This window comes from Anolis sagrei, chromosome 1, assembly GCF_037176765.1.
Source record: "Anolis sagrei isolate rAnoSag1 chromosome 1, rAnoSag1.mat, whole genome shotgun sequence".
NCBI lineage: Eukaryota > Metazoa > Chordata > Lepidosauria > Squamata > Dactyloidae > Anolis > Anolis sagrei.
In genome coordinates this window covers 45,357,946-45,378,374 of record NC_090021.1, presented here as the reverse complement: position 1 = coordinate 45,378,374, position 20,429 = coordinate 45,357,946, and the positions used below count along the sequence as shown (strand labels likewise).

General features: G+C 39.0%; 1 protein-coding gene across 5 annotated transcripts in view; it reads left to right on the top strand.

The window, feature by feature from the left end:
* DAAM2 (dishevelled associated activator of morphogenesis 2) overlaps nt 1-12,014 on the top strand; it is a 246,966-nt gene extending 234,952 nt beyond the window's left edge. For all 5 annotated transcript variants that reach the window (XM_060754094.2, XM_067464194.1, XM_060754095.2 and 2 more), the window contains 2 exons: nt 9,944-10,114; nt 11,236-12,014. In XM_060754094.2, the coding sequence (XP_060610077.2) occupies nt 9,944-10,114; nt 11,236-11,451 (387 nt within the window). In that variant the 3' untranslated portion in view covers nt 11,452-12,014. The remainder of the gene's footprint in view (nt 1-9,943; nt 10,115-11,235) is intronic.
* The last annotated feature ends 8,415 nt before the right edge of the window (nt 12,015-20,429 follow it).

Genomic DNA, 20,429 nt, shown 5'->3' with positions numbered 1-20,429 from the left:
CAGGAATCCTGTGTTCGGTCATGTTATGGAGGTCCAGAGTTGACACATGCCTTCAAATCATTATTTATTTACAGTGATCCTAAAATGAACCTGTTGTAGCGTTGTTGGATTTTGTTGTTGCAAGATTGAAACATGGAGGGGTTGCCATTGCCTTCCTCTAAGGCTGGGAGGCTACAAATTGCCCAATATTACCCACCTGCTTTCTGTGGCTAAGTGGGTAATCTGCTCAAAGCATTATGTCAGTACATTAGTATTTATGGCACTGGAGAATTCCACTGTAAAGTACTAGTTATGGAATTGTAGAATTGGACACACCTACACTGCCTTGCTTACCTTTTTCTGCATTATATGATAGAGGGCCAGTCCCACACATTTTGCTGCTTGTGTCTCTCCCTCTCACACGCACAGAAGTTATTCGGACTTAGAGTAGACACATGCACTGGCTGCTACCATCAGACAACCTAGCTTAATAGTCCGGGGGCAGGTTATGTGCCCTACTGCAGAGTGCAATTGTTAGAAAATTCAGAGGAAATTGTTGGAAGGCTGCCACTGCTGTCCTCTAGCATTCTTCTGTCTGAGGCAGTTGTCTGATTCTGACTAGTGGCTAGATAGGGCTTGACGTGTATCTCCAGGGTTCCCAACACTTGACCTACTACCAACTTTCATTCAGCTTTTCTCTGCCCACCAGGAGAACCTGGGAACATGATACCACCCTTCTGCTATGGATTGAAAGAAATAACAAAAGTTTTTGAGCTGGGATGAATTTTTGGACAGCTTCATTGTCCACCCAGTATAGCCCATGGATAATTACACTTCTACGTGGACCCCGATTTGACCTGATAAACGCAGCATATTTGGCCAGCTGCTTTATCCACACTGTTCTCTTGTATCATGACACATACCAGGCCTCATGTCTGGGTTGTGTTGTTACAAAATGTTGCCCCCCGGCTCTGCTCTGACCTTAGAAGTTATGACCATCTCTCCTATACCATTGTGTTTTTCATGGCTAAAACAGTTCGTTCACAGTATAAAAACCACAAGGTCACTGCAAATGTGAACAGGAATTTTAATTTTGAAATGGAGAGATGAAAACGTTATAAAAATGAAATACATAGTGTATTGCCTGGTTTGACTCAAATTTAATGACTTTTATCTTAACATAACAAGCCTGTTGTTTTAAGCTGTCAGATTCTGTCTTGGAACCCAGGGTTAATATGGGATTGGAGATTGGTGGTATGTAGAGCTTTACTTTCCAGACCCTTCTATTCCTGTTTGTTTTCTCTTCATTAACAGAATCTTTGTTCTTGGGTTGTTTTCCTGCTTCTATTTCTGTCTGGACTCAGTGGACCCAGTGAATAAAATATATAATGAACAAGCAAAAGGTGGAGGGGGGGGGGGGAACTTAAGGAAAGTTTGCCAAAATTTACAATCCCCTGAAAAGACCTAGGGTTTTTTTTTTGTTACCTGTTGACTGAACTCATTTTCTAGGATAAGGGTGAAGGAGGGGAAATCCATCCCTAAAAGATGAACCTCTACAGACAGGTTTAAAGTGCCTTAGTCCCTAGGATTAGGTGCCATGGACTGGGGCCTTATATTTGTTTTTAAATAGGTCACAGATGGAAATGGATATTGGTTTCTCCTTGTAATGACACTGTGGATCTACATCCCTGCAGCAACATAAATGCTCATCTATTCATGCTTCATAGCCCTGGTCCTGAATCTGGCTTTCCTAAGATCTCCATTGAGCTCTGGGCAGTTATTCAGCTATCTTTCTTTCCCCATGACACCATGGTTTCTTAATATTTGTGATGAATTTTTGGCTAATTTTGAAAGGCTTCTCTTTAAGACTAAGGCCCCATCTACACTGCCATATATAATGTAGTTTGAACTGCATTATATGATCAATGTAGACTCATATAATGTAGATAGAACTGCACTGAATTGGGTTATATGAGTCTACACTGCCATATAATTCAGTTCAATCTGCATTATAATGCCAGTGGAGATAGGGCCTTTGTTGCTGGGAGTAATAGTTGGTAGCCAAAAAGTTCTGTTATCTTTGACCCTGCCTGTCTGCGTTGTCAAACTTGAAGGCAGCTTCCAAGGACATCTCAGAAATTGAAGCTGGGCCTTTGGCTAAAAGAGATTATTCACCCTTGTTTAACCTTTCTTCCTAGATTGAAGTGTAGGTCTTGCCTTTTTATTATATGACAAATAATTTACCTCTGTATTTGAGTTCTGGATAATTTGTATATACTTGCAAAATCCTGATTGTTGTTTACATTGCATAACATTCAATCTCACCCCAAAATGAGAGCATTGCACATATTTGTGTTAGTACAGTATGAGACAACGTCTTCCATCACCATACCCTTTCCATTACATAGTGTCTTTGTTACTGGAGTTGTATAGATGAAGGATTGAAGGGTTATTTTCACCCAGGGTAGGATTTAATCACACAGGAAAAGGAAGTGGAGGTCCTTGTTTCTGCTGGGTTAATGGAATAATGTTTTCACAGCAAAGCCAATCATCTCTGAAGGTGGTTGCCTTCATTCCTGTCAACATAATGCTCTCAAATGAGATGTTGAATTCTAATTGCTATAACGTATCTCAACAGTCTCTCATTTCCTCATGATTCCTCATTTCCTCATGATTTCTCAATATAAACCTACTATTTTGAAAAAGTTTTTTTCAGCTTTTACTAGAGGAGCTCAAAGCTTTTACTCCTCAACAAGCCCATGAGTTCCTTTTTAGAGCAAGGGATCGGAAATCTTGCCCTTAAGAGAATTAAAGCTATTTCTCATGCTCACTCAGTCTTTTGTTCCCTCCCTCCTCCTTCCCACTCCTTTATAAAACTGGATAATGATGATTTTTCTTAGAAAACCAGATGTGTTTCCCTGGATTGTTAGTGGGCTCTTTGTGTTCCTTGCCACAGAGACATCTTGGGATTCACCAAGGATTCAGGCCAGAATAGATCAAAATTTTACAATAGCATTCCTTCTCGATTTTAGCAATAAAACACCCCACCAATTTTGCTTCATCAAACTGGAAGGAGGTCTTGTTTTCTAAAGTTTGGCCATTGTACCAACAAACAATGGCAACCATTAGAATTAGATACGGTTCTATGCATGGATCTTGCTCTGTATGCACATGCCTTCAAGTCAATTCATAGTGACTCCGTTCATTTTACAGGGCTTTCTTAAGCAAGGAATGATCTAGAAGCAGTTTGCCATTGCCTCATTTTGAAATATAGCATACCGTATTCCTTAAGAATCCCTCATCCAAGCATTAACTAGGTCTGACTCTGATTAGCTTCCAAAGTTAGACAGTATCTAGTTCCTTTGGGCTTTTTAGGCCTTTGCCAAGGCTTAAGAAAAGGGAGGCATTGTTCTCTGGAACATTTTGTTTAAAATGGGAACAGGGGCAGGAATTGGGGATAGAAAGAATGCTTACAAGCATTCTTAACCTTAATGAGAGATGGTAGCTTAACACCCTAGGTTATTTCATCAAATAAATGCTTAATAGCCTTAAATGTTTGGCACATTGAACCTCATTGCAAACAAAACAAAACAAAAAAAAACCCCACCCTTGAAATATATATTATTGTGAAAGTATATTATTATGCAAGAAAACATTAGAGAGGATTGCATAAAAATGATGTTTTACTTGTAAAAACATTGGTTTCTTTGCAGTAATCATTTTTTTAAAAATTCTGAAAAAGCAAAATGTCATCACAAGATTTGTAAAAACTAATATAGTATTGACCAATAGAGATAATTTTAAAAATAAAATCTTGCATACGAGAATGAAATAAAGACAGACTGATATGTCTATTAGGAAAACATTAAAATTCGCACTCACCAAATGTCGAGATCCAACGTGGTAAACCACTTACTGGATAATAGCCATCTCCAGGAATATTTGAGCACATTAGAACTAAAATCATGAGGAGGTATAAAAGCACATGCTCCAATATACTGAGGTTCTGCTTCAGACTTCTGCATGTTCACTGCAAAGGTCTATAGAGGGTTTCTAAGTGTGTTCATTTGAACAGTCAAGGCTATATACAGTTGGGATTCCCCTCATGTGTTCATACTCATATTCCTGAATTCTAACCCTTGTGCATTTATAGAACTTGTGGGACTGACTAATTGAATCTCCTCTAGTCAGAAGTGGAATCTGGGAAGTCAAAGCCATATTTCTGACTTCAACTCCCAGAAGCCGAAAGCAGCATGGTCAACAAGAAAGGGGACAGAATTGTAATTCAAAACGTCTGAAGGGCCAAACTGAAATGTTCTGTACATTACCAAATTGCTGTGAATAGAACACAGGCGGTAAAGATCTATGTGGAATTTGCACATCTGGTATCAGTTGTTGATAGTTTCACATTGCCACCAGGTTACAGTTGTGAATAAGTTGTGGATCAGGTGCATTTAGCATGCAGCTGTTTGATCCACTGTTGACATTCCAGCTTAACAATGAACAGTATAATAAATATACACTGACTTGCACACAGAACTGTTTATGCCCAAAAGCAAGCATATATCCCTCGTCAACTCTTGATCACATTCAAGAGGTGGCCCTTCAAATTTATGCTGCAGATCTACAATCCCTTGCCTACTTCTTCTGGGTGGCTACTTCTAAAATCTGTTGATTCTATCTCTCACTTATACCCATTAATACCAGATAACTGGATCTGCACACCTCACCTGTTGTGAAACGTACAGTCTCCTTGAGTCCAGCCACCTTCTCCCATCCTATAGTCTCTGCTAGAGATACAGACAGTTTGCTTGAACAAGATGACATATGCCATTTTGAAGTGGCAAAGGGAAAGAATAACAGCTGAGCACACTGGGATTATTTCTGTCTTGGCTTTTTTCTTCCAGTTTGATTCCCCATCCTCCTGCCCACTTGCCATCTCTAATGGAGTCTCTGCAGCCACTTAATTTTTTTGGCAGGAGTAGTGGTGATCGTGTGCTGCTGTTCCACTTTCCATATCCTTGTTGAAACAACTTTTACAAAATAAACAACTGTCTAAGCTATTTGCTTTGGCTGAAGGGGGAATTAGTGGAAAGTTTGGTAGTAGGAGGGGTGTTGGCACTAAACTGTGCAGGGCTATTATGTCATAAGATGAAAGAGTGATTACTTGGGGGAAATTATTTATTTTAACAAAAATAGATTTACCACTCCTGTATTACAAAGCTGAAAGAGGAATGTATTCCATATTGCAGTGCTGCTCTTTAAGTCAGTGGGGCAGGGTGTGATAGCCAAGTCAGGCAAAAAAAAATCTACATAGTAAGAAAAGGGCCTTTGTTGATATAGTTGGAGTGAAACAAGCAGTCAGTCAAGGAGGAAGACATGGTTACAGCAAGCAGAGATTTCAGAAAATACAACCAAAGTGCAGAGGAACTGTATTAGCTGGCTGGAGTCAATGAACATGGAAAAGAGATCTTTAGATTCAAGGAAGTGCCAGATGGATTGTCACCAAACCTAGACCTGCCAGTATAAATCCTAATATCATAGATTTTCTTGAAGATGTGCTGGAATATAAATGGGAAAGAATTCCCCACTCTGTTGTTTACCAGGAAAGCATCAAATATGTCAAATAAAGGTCAAAATCCAAACTGTTACAGATGTTTATAACTAACAGAACTATATCTAATATGAGCTGTCACAGATGTTCATAACTAGTATGTATATGCACTTAGAGCAAAAACCCATGCAGGAGCCTTTTTCCCAATGGAACTGCAACATGAATATATTAGTAACTGGCAAAGGGAAGCAAACAAACCCAAACTGTATGAGAAAATGAAGAAGAAACTTGAATTGGGGTTCTAGTATCATTGGAGAGGAAGGTTTCCTCTGCCTGCATGAAAAGGAATTAGTACAGATGAAGTCTGTTCTGAGATACAAGGATCAAAACCTGAGTGGCATTGGTCTCTACCCAGTTATGGAGAGATAGTCTCCTTCTCCCTACTTAATTTTCCCAACATTATCCAGCTTTCAAGAATAGCAATGTCTAGTCATGACGGTATTTAGTAGAGGTGTCATGTCCCTACATTATCATTGCTCATGACTTCTGTTGTATGAAGCTTTGCATTGTTTAGAGCTGCAGGCATTATCACGCTAACATAACCTTTCTCTGTATGTCAAAACTGGACAAATGAGAAAAGGAGACAAGGAACTCAATGAAGCTGTGGAAGCAGTTACTATTTTTCCCTTGGGCTGTAAAGCTCACAAACTCAAATAAAATTAGTGTCATGTCTTGTTAAATCTAGAACTTTGAGTAAAGAAGATGTGAGAAGCCAGGAGCATAAATACAGGCTTCGTTTGTGAGGCACACAGATGTGCAAGGTTAATAGCCAGCTAGTCACAAAATATGCTGGAAGAGTTTTTCTCACTGAACAATGAGGTCCATTGAGGTGGTGATGGTGGTGATGTATCACATGATGTTTGATCATTTTCATTACCCAAGCTGCTACTAATACAAAACTCTGTTGAGATTTATCACATGATGCTCGTGCGCTTTACATATTGGAACCAAAATCCAGAATTTGAATTGTTATAAAAGAGAAAACCTTAGAAAAAGGAAATAATTAACACAATTGTCAAAATAAATAGTAAGTTTTAAAAATAAAGTTGTAAGTGAAGAAATACACTGGAATGCAGTAATGAACTTTCTAATCAAGATGAACTTTTGACAATAGTTTTACTGGAGTTTTACTTTTTCTGAGGCTACAACTTCTATGCTGACTTGGATATCTGCTGAGTTGAAGTCCAAGAAAATAGTTTCCCCAAGCTCTGTAGTAGTCATTCATGTGTGTAGCTCTCTGGCCAGCCCTTTTTATTGCAGTAAGTTGCTGACCTCACCTTGAGGAGACAGTGGCAAAGATGAAACTGAGAGGGAGGTAGTTGAACTGAGAAGAACAAGAAGCTGTGATTATTATTTTTTTTGTCATGTCAGGAGTGACTTGAGAAACTGCAAGTTGCTTCTGGTGTGAGAAAATTGGCCATCTGCAAGGCCAATTGTTCAGGGGACATCCGGGTGTTTTTGATGTTTTACCACCCTTGTGGGAGGCTTCTCTCATGTCCCCGCATGGAGAGCTGGAGCTGATAGAGGGAGCTCATCCGCGCTCTCCCCGGATTTGAACCTGCGACTTCAGTCCTGCCGACACAGGGGTTTAACCAACTGCGCCACCAGGGGCTGTGATGATAAGGGTCATGTCAAGATCCAGCCAAAGATACTACTGGTGTCTAATCTACAACATTATTATCTTCATGAATTAACTTTTCAGTCGCCCTAATACCTATATTATTTGCTCATTGACTGTTTTTTACTTGGCTACCAGTGTTTGAACCTTTGTTATAAGGAACAAGGTTTCAAGGTCTGAAGCATCATTGCTGTCCAAAGGGTTTTTTAAAAGTCATGGTGTTATTACAATTGAATTCAAAGGAAATATGTCTTGCCCAAGCAATGATAAGCAGCAGGTCATGGTTACTTTGGGAGTTTCACTGTCCTGGGCTATAGTTAGTGTTTAGCATTTATGCAGTTGCTTTTTGCTGTTTTACTCCTGGTGCTTTATGGTTTTTATCCTATTTTGTAGGCTGCTTTGAGTGCCCTTTGGGGCAGAATGTGCAAGGCATTAAATGCCATAAAATGAACAAAAATAGATTTCCATTCTTATTCTACCTAAGTTTCATTCCTTACATGCATCAAAACTGACTAAAGTATTCTATTGTTGAGTGATGCCTGCAAGTTGGCTTTTTTCAACCATCATTTTCTCCTTCTTAAATTACATCAGTTTCCAACATTTCATTTCTCTCATCATTGTGAGAGTACTTCCTTTTCCCTATAAGCCATCAGACACATGATCTGTTCTTAAATCAGGAATCATTATAATTTTTGCAAACAGCCTGGGGGCCGGGGAGGGGGGAATAAAACTGCTGAGGTCTCATACGTTGCTAACATGAGGGTCATCTTTCTGATCATTGTTGAAGTCTATCATATTTCATCACATAATAGTCATACGACCCCCCCTTTTAATAAAAAAAACAGGGGTGTGACTATTACGTTGTTTTTAAAAAACTAAAGTGCCTTATCTCCAAAAAGGGAAGAGGAGGGATGAACAACCCTCAAACAAACAGCTCTGTTTCCATTTGCTTGTTTTAAACTGTAGATCCATTTGAGGCTGATTTTCCATTTTTTCCTTCTTTCTACATCGTCAAGGCAGTTCAAAAACTCTACAATTGAGATTATGGAGCTTACTCTTCTCTCCTCCCTCCTTGGCAAGGCAGTTTATAAAAAACCTAGAATGGAGTTCTTTGGAGGAAGGAGGGAAGATCTGAGTTGCAGAGACCTCCACTTCAGGTTTATTAAACTGCTTTGCCTTGGAGAAAGGAGAAAGGAGAGAAGAATGTAGCTTCAGAGACCTCCATTTTGTAGTTTTAAAACTGCCTTGCTTTTGGAGAAAGAAGGAAGGAAAGGGGAATCACCCTCAAATGGGGTGTGAAGAAACAAAAATACAATTTTTGGCACCCCAAAAATGGGTGTGTAACTATTATGTGGTAGCGACTATTATGTGATAAAATACAGAATACAGTATCTCAAACTACTTTTGAGATGGTTATTTCTCTTATCTCTGGCATACATGGAAATGATGTAGCCACCAATTTAAGTTTGCTTATTTATTGGGGTTATAAGCTAGCGACTCCTCTTTGCCATTGTAGTAACATTTCTTCACTGCACTCAAGATGGCCTCATCAGTAAAGATTTCAGTCTTGGCCTCTTGGTTTTATGGTTTCAACTAAAGCTCTCTAAACTCAGGAAATAATTCCAAGAAACAGAACTGAAATGACATACAAACTTCCTTGATCTGAAGGATTTTGACCCAGAGTTGCACTGACAGCAATAAGGCAGCCGTAAGGCAGCCAGCCTGGTGTAGTTTGAGCATTGGTCTATAACGTTGGAAACTCTGAATCCCTGCTTGAATATGGAAACCCACTGAGTGACCTTGGGCAAGTCAGGCTTCCTCAGCCTTGGGGGGGGGGGGGGGTAATAGCAAATCCCCTTTGAATAAATCTTGCCAAGGAAACACCAGAATAGGGTTGCCTTAGGGAATAAATTATTTGAAGACACACAATTACAGCAGCAAGAAAACTAAGGCTTACGTCCGTGTTGCATTTTCTCAATGTTTAATGTGTTTATAGATATATATTTAGATTTTTATTTTAAAATTGTAATATACCCACAATACACATTACTAAGACATTAGAGAAGACAATTATGCTGGGGAAAATAGAAGGAATAAGGAAGAGGGGCTGACTAAGAGCAAGATGGATGGATGGCATCCTTGAAGTCATGGGATTGGCCTTGAACTGGGTGTAGTGATGGCCGACAGGGAGCTCTGGCATGGGCTGGTCCATGAGGTCACAAAGAGTCAGAAACAAAGGAACAAATGAACAACAAACACATTACAAACATATACGTATACACATACATAGATGACCCACCACTCACAATACAATTCCCCCTCAGCCCACCCTCAGTGCGACCCACCACCTTGGCTCCCAACACTGATCCATGCAGAGTTTATGCATAACTTTATTTAACCCTCTGTACTGCTAGATCAATAAATTCCTCTTGTTTTTATTTCTTAAATTCTTCTCTCAGGTATGCTAAGGCCAGCTTCCAGATACTTTCAAAAACTTCATGACTTTCACATTTCAGATTACTAGAAATCTTGGCCATCTGTGCATAATCCCGCAATTTATCCTTCCAATTAATGTGTTTATAATTGATGGTAACGTAATGCAAGAGACAATATTAATAATATTTGTGGGGAAATCATCAAAATAATTGTGCTCCTTCTATATTATCTGCCTTGCCTTCTTGCTTTAAATGTTATTCATTCATTCATTCTTACGTATTTACTTCCCTTAACAGTACACAAAGGCACTGAAGCATTTTGGGGAGAATGAGGGTCGGATGCAGCCAGATGAATTTTTTGGCATCTTTGACACCTTCCTGCAGTCATTCACAGAAGCCAAGCAAGATCTGGAGAATATGAGGAAGAAGAAAGAAGAAGAGGAGCGCAGGGCACGTATGGAAGCTATGGTGAGTATTCAACCCTTCTACTCTTCCATTCAGAAGCTTAAGTTCTTCAAATACCCACTTTCTCCCAGACTGCAAACATGAATGCTTCCCCCTTTTTAAAAATGGACACCTTCCAGCTTCACATTTTTATCATTCAAACAGCACCAACTTTAACAATTTTGTTACCTTTTAGAGTACAAACTTAAATATATGATTCAGCTTTTCCTTTACATAGAAACCATTGCAGATCTCCATCTTCATGGCTGGAGTAGCCAGTTTACTGTTATCTTTGAAGAGGTTAATGATACCTGTCATGAATCCAAGGACAGTTTTTTCTAACTGCTATCTTAAGGAATATGGCTACAGTCAGCTATCGTATGGCTATGTGAAGCTGTTTCTTTTAGTCTTGTGACCCAGCTTCTTCCCTGTCCTAAATCTCCAGCTGGAGTTTTGATGCTTGGATCCCCAGGGCTTCCTGTGAACCAACCTCTTTCTGTAACCTTGTGCTTTTCCCAAGCCTGAGAACAGCTCCTCGGCATTCCATTGGCCTCTTTCATGTTGCCACTGTTTTAACCCTAACAGCTACAGTAAACTTCAGCCTGGCTGAGAAAAGAGTTACTATTCTTTTAGTTTCCCTCCCCTGTTTGAATCAGCTTGAAATCTGAATGAAATGGGGTGAGGATGGTGGAGGAAGCAGAGAGATCTGTTTCAGAGAAATTCCACAGGTCTTCTTTTACATTGAATGCACTCGCAATGGTCTACATTTCAAAATGTCAGGATGTGGCTTTAACTTGTTTACTTCATAAGAATAAAGAACAATTTTGTAGATTTTGTAAGACTGATTTTCAAGCATATCTGGAACTGGGAAGCAGCCAAGACCTGTTTGTTCCAAATTAGGAGGTGTTAGCTGGACGCTGTACTAGGAACTGAAGAAGGGGAACGCAATGGGTGAAGAACAAAAAATAAACCTATTGTTTAAGGCAAAGAGGACAAGTAGGGAGGGAAATTATGAAAAGATTTTGTTTTGCAGAATATCGTAAGATGACGCTTGATTATCTCTGTTCAATGTTTTCAGCAATTCATTTTTCTTTCTCAGTTGCACCTTGGTTTTAATCCATGCATATGTGTATACTTCCCAACAGCTTAAAGAGCAGAGAGAGAAGGAACGGCGGCAAAAGAAAGCAAAGGCTGGTAGCATCTCCGAGGAGGGCGGAGGAGAATTCGATGATCTTGTGTCAGCACTGAGGTCAGGAGAGGTCTTTGACAAGGACTTAAAGCTCAAGCGCGGCCGTAAACGTTCAGGGAACCAAAATTTGGAGACAAGCCGGGAACGGGCAGTGACAAAGCTCAATTACTGAAGGAGGAGGATGCACAATTAACAGAAGATGACAAAACAAGGACTGTGGCCACAACAAAAAGTCAAATGAGAAGATGGAAATGGCTAGTATTGCTCTGCAGGAAATTTGTCTAGCCCGTGGCTGTGTTGACTGCTCTTTCCCATATATACATAATCTGGAATGGTTGTAAAAGTGCCTCTTTAGAGCCCAAGAGATTCCTCTCTGAGACACTGCTTGTGGCCAATGGTTTCCTTCTCAATGTTTTCCAACCAAGTCCAGTTAGGTCCTAATGGTGGAACAGAAATCTTTGGACCTTCCGCACAAGATGGAAAGAGGGAGGAGAACATGACTAATTCTGTGCCAAAGTGAATGTGTTCAAAGAAAGAGACAGTTCTCTGTCTCGCTAAAAAAAATCCAGATAGTCTCAGGCTGGTTCTGAAACATCGTGCTGCCCCTTCGTTACAGTTTGGCTCAGTCTTCAGGAATGAGTGAAGGAGCGGTTCTACAGTGTTGCAGTTGTGTTCTTCCACTGAGTTTACAAGACACCATTGATGGAACCCTGAAAATGTATTGTTGTTGTTGTTGTTTTTTAAAAAATCAAGAACAGTTGTTTAGTGGCCTGTAATATGCAAAGCAAGTGATGTTACGTCAGAGAAAGTAGACAGAGCTGCTTTCCTTGAGGGAAGGAAGAACTCATTTTTTCCAGGAATTGTTGGGAGTCTTCAGGGATGTGCCAAAGAAAATATGAATGAGGGAACTACTTGATAAGGGTGAACACATTTGTGCTGATCCAGACCAATGGCAAGGAAAGGTTGGGAGATAAGAATAACCCCACACCACGTCCACATAATATTAGCTGCACAATAAAATATTTACTGGGAGTGGCATAGGTTTTGTCTGGGGGTTTTCATTAAAAAAGGCAAATGCAGTTTGGTTAGCAGCTTTAATTTTTTTAGCAGCCACTGAGATAAACTGGAGATTACATTTTAACAGAATGCACTTCTTTAAAGGCATCCTACTCCATTCCAAACAAGCACTGCAAGAGTTACTAATAGTTATAGTAAGGCAATGCATCAGGAGGGTAGCTAAGGCAGTCAGGGACTATTCCATCAAGAAAGAAGTGATGGAGAAAGCTATATATGGGGCCCCAAGTTGTACTAAACTTTTAGGTCTTGGAAAAAGTTCTAGAAATCACAGGTGATCACTCCAAAGATAAGTTGCTGTTACACAATTAAACTATCACATGCACACAGCTAAAAAACACACACACACAGCAGAGACTATTTATTTACAGTATTTCTATACTGCTTTTCTCACCCCGAGGGGGACTCAAAGAAGACTATTAATGTCTTCTTGTTTTACTCCATGTTTATGGGTAAGAAGCAGCAAGCCTCTGTGGTACAAAAAATGTTTTTCTTTCTTCAACTACTAACAGTTTGCCATTAGAGTGGAGGAGGCACAGACTTGAAGTAGAAAGACAAAAATAACAACAAATCAAATGCTAATTCTGCAAAAAGAACTTTCATTTCAACTTGTCTTTTCTAGATCCAAAACACTAGTTAATTAATTTCAATCTTAAAGAGGATCCTTTAGAGCAGAAAAAGCATTGTTAACTTGAGTGCTGTCAACTCTATCTTTTGCTCAAATGACATTGTAGAGGCAGGCATTGGGCAGACCAATGACCAAAAGCCTGGTGGTAAAAAACAAAACAGAAAAAAATCGTAATTTTACATGCTGCATTTTGAGAGTCCCAGTTCTAAATTCTCCTGTTCATGATATCCTAGAACCCAGCAGTTCTGATTTAAACACAGTGCATTACTATCCATTTAGGAGAGCTGCTTTTGGTCCCCGTTTGTCTCTGGTGTCTCAAAAACAACCTGGTGCAAATAAACTCAGGTGCTTTTAGAAAAGGACTTTGATTTCTACGTTTACAAACTCATACGTTTAAGGGTATTTTGTCCCATACCCTCTTGGTAAAATAGATTTTTAGGAAGAATATGTAAATGCTGTTTTCAGCTCCTTGCTGCTCTCTGTAGTTGAGATGTAGTATTATGCATATATATTGTACTGCAAAAGCCATATTGAGATCAAAGCAATATGTTCCTACAAGTGAATCTCATTTGTGTAAATTGCAGACCCCAAACAAATATTTTATAGTGTGAGCCTTGTGTATTGTAAGGTTGCTTTTCCTTTTTTTCTTTTTGCTTACTTTTCAGAAAGAGAGTACTTATGAGTAATAAAGCTGAGCTCAGAGGTCAACATGCAGGAAAAGGGAAAACCTTGAGGATTTTATATTTAGTAAACAAACCCTACAATTATCAGAATTTTCCAGCCATGGCTAAACTGATTGGGAGAATCAGGAAGCGGTTGTCCAAAAATGAAACATCCTAATATGTGACTATGCTGATTTCTCTTGCTAATACTGTAACCTGTTGTTTAGGGCATTGTCAGTTCCTTGTTGTGGTGCCCTCTCTGCTCATTTTAGATGTCCATATTCTTATTGGTTCTTGTTGATAGCTGCAGCCCACTACTTAATTAAATATTCCCAATCTGGCTATGTAGCATAGGACAGACTTTTATTTCTGTTACCAGTCATATGAAAAAATGTAAATTAATTGCATAGTTTTTCATATGTGCATAGCTGTCTGGATCATAACAGCTACATTGAAGGTCTGAAGATGCAATCTGTATATCTCTGCAAGTTTTAGAGAACTGTTCTATGGCATATTCATTTAATAGAATGTAGAAATTAATCCACTATTGTATTAGTTTCAAAATTAATTTCAGTTTGTGATTCTGTTGCATCTTAGATCAGTTTCCTATAGGTTCTATAGACTGGAAAGTTAGTTTCATTCCATTTAATGCATCAGCAATTTCAAAGTAGCTGGTTGGTATTACTTGGTGCAATAGGAAAAACATACTTCATACTGTCTGTTAATTTTTTATTACTTGGTCAAAGTTATTAAAAGACAAAAACCTTTCTATAATAATAATATAAGAAAACTTTATTTGTAGACCGCCCTCTCTCCCCAAAGGGACTCAGGGCATCAAAATAAAAATAAGACCGAAACAATCCAATAAGACACAAGAAACTAAAACATGAGTTCTAACTTGGTATGAGAGTGGCATAACAATTTCAAACCCTTCTGTCCTAATCCCTCTTTACAAATAAGTACAGTGAATCCACTGTTCCTTATTAGGTTACTCTCAAAGTTTAATCTTCCACATTCATTGCAGCCTTATTGTGAAAAGGAACTCACTGCAGACTACATTACTTGTAACTTATTACTTCCATGCACTGAGCATATGTGCATGATAAAATATAACTACACTAACAAAATGATCCAGTCTTTTTGTAAGGAAGCTCTTTAACTGGGAAAATGTCAATTGGCACCAACTACTTATGAAATCAAGTAGCAGCTTTCTGTGATTTCTAATATCTATTTCAGATTGTTTGAGATCATAGAAGCATAGAAGTTGAGTTTTATAAGTCAGAAAGAGTATGATACTGCTACGCTGCTCACATTTTCTGCAAAGTAAATTGCACTGACCTCAATGGCGTTTACTTGCAAATAAATATGAATAAGGACTGCGGCCTGTTTCTCTTCAGTGAGTGCATTCAAACTGGTTCTAGCATTTTGAGTTGCCCAAAAGATTTCTTAAAGTGATTATGCTCTCAAAGGTCAGAATAGCATACGTTGATAATTTGGGAAGGCCTGTAGATTCAAAGCACAAAGTAAAAGTCCTAAAATAAAATGTTAAATAAAAATTAGTGAATCAGTCTTGGCTCAGTTTAAATCCAAATGATTTCCCTCATGGACACATACTGGAAGCTCTTTAGTCAGACTTCGTGGCTTCCCTTTTCTCATTGTCATTTTTGCCTTTTAACTTACTTCATTGAAAACCATTCAAACCAGTTGATTTGCTCATGTCTAGACATCATAAACAAATAATCTCTTGCCCCTTATTGCCATTATCTAGATTAACCCTTTCAATGTCTAAATCAGTGGTTCTCAACCTGTGGGTCCCCAGATGTTTTGGCCTACAACTCCCAGAAATGGTCTCATTATGGCATGTTTTGCTTATTTTTAAGATATACATTTGCAATATCAGTTGAACATGTGAGACCCCAATCTGGAGGCAGGCTGTATCATATGATTCTTCAGAATTGCCCATGTGGTTATGCATCTTGGGTACAGTCTCACATTCCTGTCCACACCTATAGCTGTTGATTTCCAGCTATAAATGCCAGTTCTCAATTCACTGTGGAGAGCATCAGCACTCTTATGTGTACTAGGATGCAACATGCCATATGCATTTTTCCAAGTATGGAAGCTGCTTCTCTTTGCATATGGCGGTGGCGGTGATGGAATTAGGCACTCAGTGAGAACTAACCTGCCACTTCTGCCTCCATGCAGATAGCAGCGGTAATGTTATATGCTGGTTTATGCCTTGGTAAGAAAGGAAGCAGGGAATTTTGCCTCTACAGAATTTGATCTGAGAATTAGCAAGTCCTACTTGAGAACTGTTTTTATGTGCCTTTGACTTATGGTAGCCCTACCTTAGGGTTTTCTTGGCAGGCTTTCTTCAGATAAAGTTTCCCATGCCCTCTTCTGAGATTATGGAGAAAGGGTAACCTTCCTGACTGAACCTTGGTTTCCATGCATGGTCAACATTCAAACCACTACATTATGCTGGCTTTTCTAGCACAAAGAGGTAAATATGCCCAAATAGGCTTCTCAAAAGGGCCAGTGGTAAGAAGGGAGAACCCATTGGGTAAATGCCAGTTTATGGGTGTATTTCTCTCCCTGAAACAACACATCTCAACAAAGTTCTCAGGCAATGAATAGGCAACAGAAATTAACAGCCTATTGCACAGCTTAGCAGTACCTTCTCTTATGTCAGGGGCAGCTGTTGGCCCATGTTTCTGAAACAACCACAGAATGAGGCTAGTGCTTGAAAACTGTTTCTACTTTCTGACACACATGGACTGCGATCCTGCATGAATCAGTGTAGTGTTGTACAAAAATTATACTATACTACTCTGAGCCATTTGCCACTGTTCCCAAACCTGCAGTACAGGTGGTGAAGCTCCCAACCATGGCCATTCATTCCTGCAGGAAAGGAGGAAGGATCACAGGTGTATATTGCTAGGACCAGATACAAAGTAATATCATGCACTGGGAACTCAAAGTAGGATTTGAAAGTGGGGAAGTAACACTTGTGTTAAAAACAGTTTTTTAAAATGGATTACACTTGCTTTGAAGTAGAATTAAGTAGATAATAATTTGGTATGTTTGTAAAACACGGATCCTTTCAAAAGATCTCCCCCACTTCTGTTTTACTGTTGAAACCATGTCTAATTCAAATAGATAAGTAAGGACAGGATTAAATAAACACATTCTACCAGAAAAAAAAAAAAAAAGAAAGTGGGGAAGTAATAGAACTCTTGCATTATTGGAAAATGATAACTGCTATAGCTGTTTGTGGCACAGATTGAGGTTTCTGGATGCCTCGTTACTTAACAGTGCTTAAGAGCAGAAAGACCAGTCCCTTCTTGAGCTGAAACAGTGCTATATCTGCTTAAGAAAGCAATATTTTGCATGTTCTTTCAAAGTACTTCGGTCATGGTTTCAGTGTTGGAGGCAGAAAACAAAGGCAAGAGGAGGTTCTTGTAGGCAAGAGGTGTGGTTCTACATCACCCCTGCATCTTCTTTTGGACAGGCCTTTTTTTTTTCTTTCCAAGCTGTAGCACAATTGCAGCTGAAAAAGGGCTGATTCATGGGTTTTCATGAAGGGAATAGCCGAGTTGTACAGTTCTGTTATGTACATGATGTATGCAATTCTGTTTGTTTCATTGTTTTTTTTTAAAGAAATGATTTAATAATTAAAAAAGTAAACAGATTTAGGAAAGTTTTAGGGGAAAAAACTGTAAATGCCACACCTCTATTTATTTTGCCTTATTCTAGTTTTTGTGTATTGCTAATTTTGTGTATACACTGCATACATGCAGCTGTGACTATTGAGACTTCACCAGGGCATTATGAGCAAGCCGAGTGCTGAACTTGGCACCTTTGGGATAGACTAGGCAAGCACTGGGCACATTTCCATTTACTTTTATGACACTAGGAGGAGACCACATTTCAAAAAAGGGGCACACTATCCTACTCAGAAGGGCTTTATTCCCCCATCCCATTCAGCAGACCAATAGTGGTTAACTCCATTTGCTGCACATCAAGTCCAAAGTGTGGGTTGGAGCCAGTCCAGCATGCTGGTGCACACACACACACAAAACTTCTCAGTGCCTTGTTGTGTGGGGTAGAGAGAGGAGCTAAACAGATAAGGCAGCTATCCCCCCACACAACAAACAAACATGCCCATAAAGGCTGCCTCTCTGATATTTCCAGGGCAATTATACTTTCTGTTTTCCCAGAGTTTGAAAATGTTTTTGAGTTACAAGTCCCACAGTCTCCCCAGCACTGGAAGAGGGATTCTGGGAACTGTAATCCAAAACATCATTCTGCAAGGAATATAATGTCTGAACCATTCTTGTGAGGTGTATATACACGGCCACATTTTTATTAAAGCTAAATTATTCCAGCTTAACCAATATCTCATACTCAAAATCAGTAACATATATTGGCTTTTGCTGTTTTACACATTTCTACGTGGAAGCTCTGTGCTCACTCCATTTAAAAGATAACTAATCTGCCTTAAGCAATCTTGGCATGTGGAGCTTGGGGAATGTCCCTGCCTGCATCTAAGAAAGACCTAACTCTTTAAGGGGTGAGGTGGGGAGTCTGTCTTGCTCCTCTAATGCTTTGGTGTCTCCTCATTTGTTGGTCAATTAAAAATTATAAATGAATTAAGTGTACAAAACCTGTAGCATCCTTTTTATCTGCACCTTTTTATAAGAAGATAATGTAATACTAAAAAAAATAAAGATATATTGCCCCTATTATGTTCTTTGGATTTATTTTGTTAGAGAAGCTAAACCATCAGTGTCAGGATTTATTAATTTATTGTTCTTCCTCTCACAGCATCACACCTTCATGTATCCCCTACCTGCAGTGAAGTTAATGCCATCAATATATGAACTACTGAGTAAGGGAGAAGGGGGGAAAGATGCTACTTTTTAGATGACTCTTTTTCTCAAATCCAGTTCTCTTCGGAGACATTACCCATAATTTTGGAGAAAGCCACCAAGCCCCTTAGAATTAATGCCAATTTATATGGTGGCTACAGGTTGCCAATTGGTTACTTGCAATATGGAATGGTAGGTTCAGCTGTGCTACCAAAAAGATACACCTAAAACTTGAATTCACTATGTTGCAATTGAAAGCAATTTCACTCCAAATCATGGGTAGACTGGAATTTATATCAGCAATGTAGATAGGATAGCATATTCCAAGTATTCCACCTGGTAAGAACATAGACCAGCACCAGACATTTTCTAGCACTCTGGAATGATTGTGTTTAAACTCATCATAATGTGTTTATGTAAATGTCTTCCTGTAGCCTGTTAACTTATGGAAACTGCTTGAATTATATTGTATCTTTTAAGTTAAGAAATACACAAAGGTGGTTTGCTGTTGTCTTCATCTGAAATTTAGCCCACAGCATGACATTTCTTGGTGGTTCCACAACACAGAGCATTAAATCAAATGGACTGCTGTTGAATGTTGCACATTGCTTTGCATACTGTTAGTGACATAGGCAGACATAACTGAAAATCATGTATGCATATATACCTGTTCGATCTTGGTAGATGGAAGAATCTGTTGCCAACTGTTATCTTGAATTCTTAGAGACTGGGTGCCCGCCCATAAACATTCAGTGAGCAGAGGGACTAAATGGGAGGTTCTGTGATCCTGTAGCCATCTTCAGAAGAAAAAAACAGACATTCTTCTAGTGGTCCTTAGGAGAACCAGTTGAATGAAACAACCACCTTTCTGCAATCTGGAGAAAATACATTGGTGTCGATGATTCTGACTTTGACATTTAATGCTGTATTTTACATCTGAAGATCTTATATAGTTCCTTTATAACTGCACTTCGTACTCCTTTTCTTCAGATCTTTCATTGCATTCTCCATTTTGATTAAAAATTCATCCAAGGTACAGAAAATATTTTCAATGTCTTCATTAGCCACTTTAAAGTTATGAAAGTCATCTAGGAGGAAGGACTCTGCAAATTTGGCCTTGGAGATAATCATGTAAACACAAAGTTGTATTTTGCAAATCCCACCTTACTAGAAAGTGCTTCCACTAGTATAACTTTTAATGCTTTTCATAGTTTTCCTTTTCCTTCTATAGCCTTCTTCATTAGATCCTAGTTTACCGGAACAGTAAACTTTGATATCATTAGTCTAGTCCGCCTAATGTATGTCAAATGCAAGCAACATTTCTGATCCTCTCATAGATCCATCATTCACAATTAACATGCATACACTTCCAATCTTTGTAGAGAAAAGAATGAACCCACTCAGGTTAACTTCAGTATGCACCATAACACCACATGTCCTGTTCTCTGAATTCAGCAGTCTGTGGTTTCAACCACAATCAGCTTAAATACCCTTGGCAAGTCCAATCTCTTTATACCAATAGCCAAATCTCAATAGTGGGAGTCAGTCAACACAACTCCTAGTTATTGGACGAAGGGCTGAATGGAGAAACCCCAAACCTTCAATTTTTATAAACAAGGTTGTTTCTGCAAATGCCAACTCAATTAATCTTGCCACTGCCCCCATTCCAATGATGGGTTTCAACAGAAGATGTGAGAGGAGCTGGAGAACTGAATTATGTTCTCAAACCATTTCAGCTTTCTAGGTTTTGGCCCAACCTAGATCCAGATCATTTACAGAGATCCTGAGAGCCAAATAACTTTATAGCGATATGCGGCAGGGCTGTCTTTCAGGAAACTTGCACATATTAGCTCCTTAGATCCCAAATCTAAAGTCAATTATTGAGGCTATATATCACTATGCTCTAGTATACTGC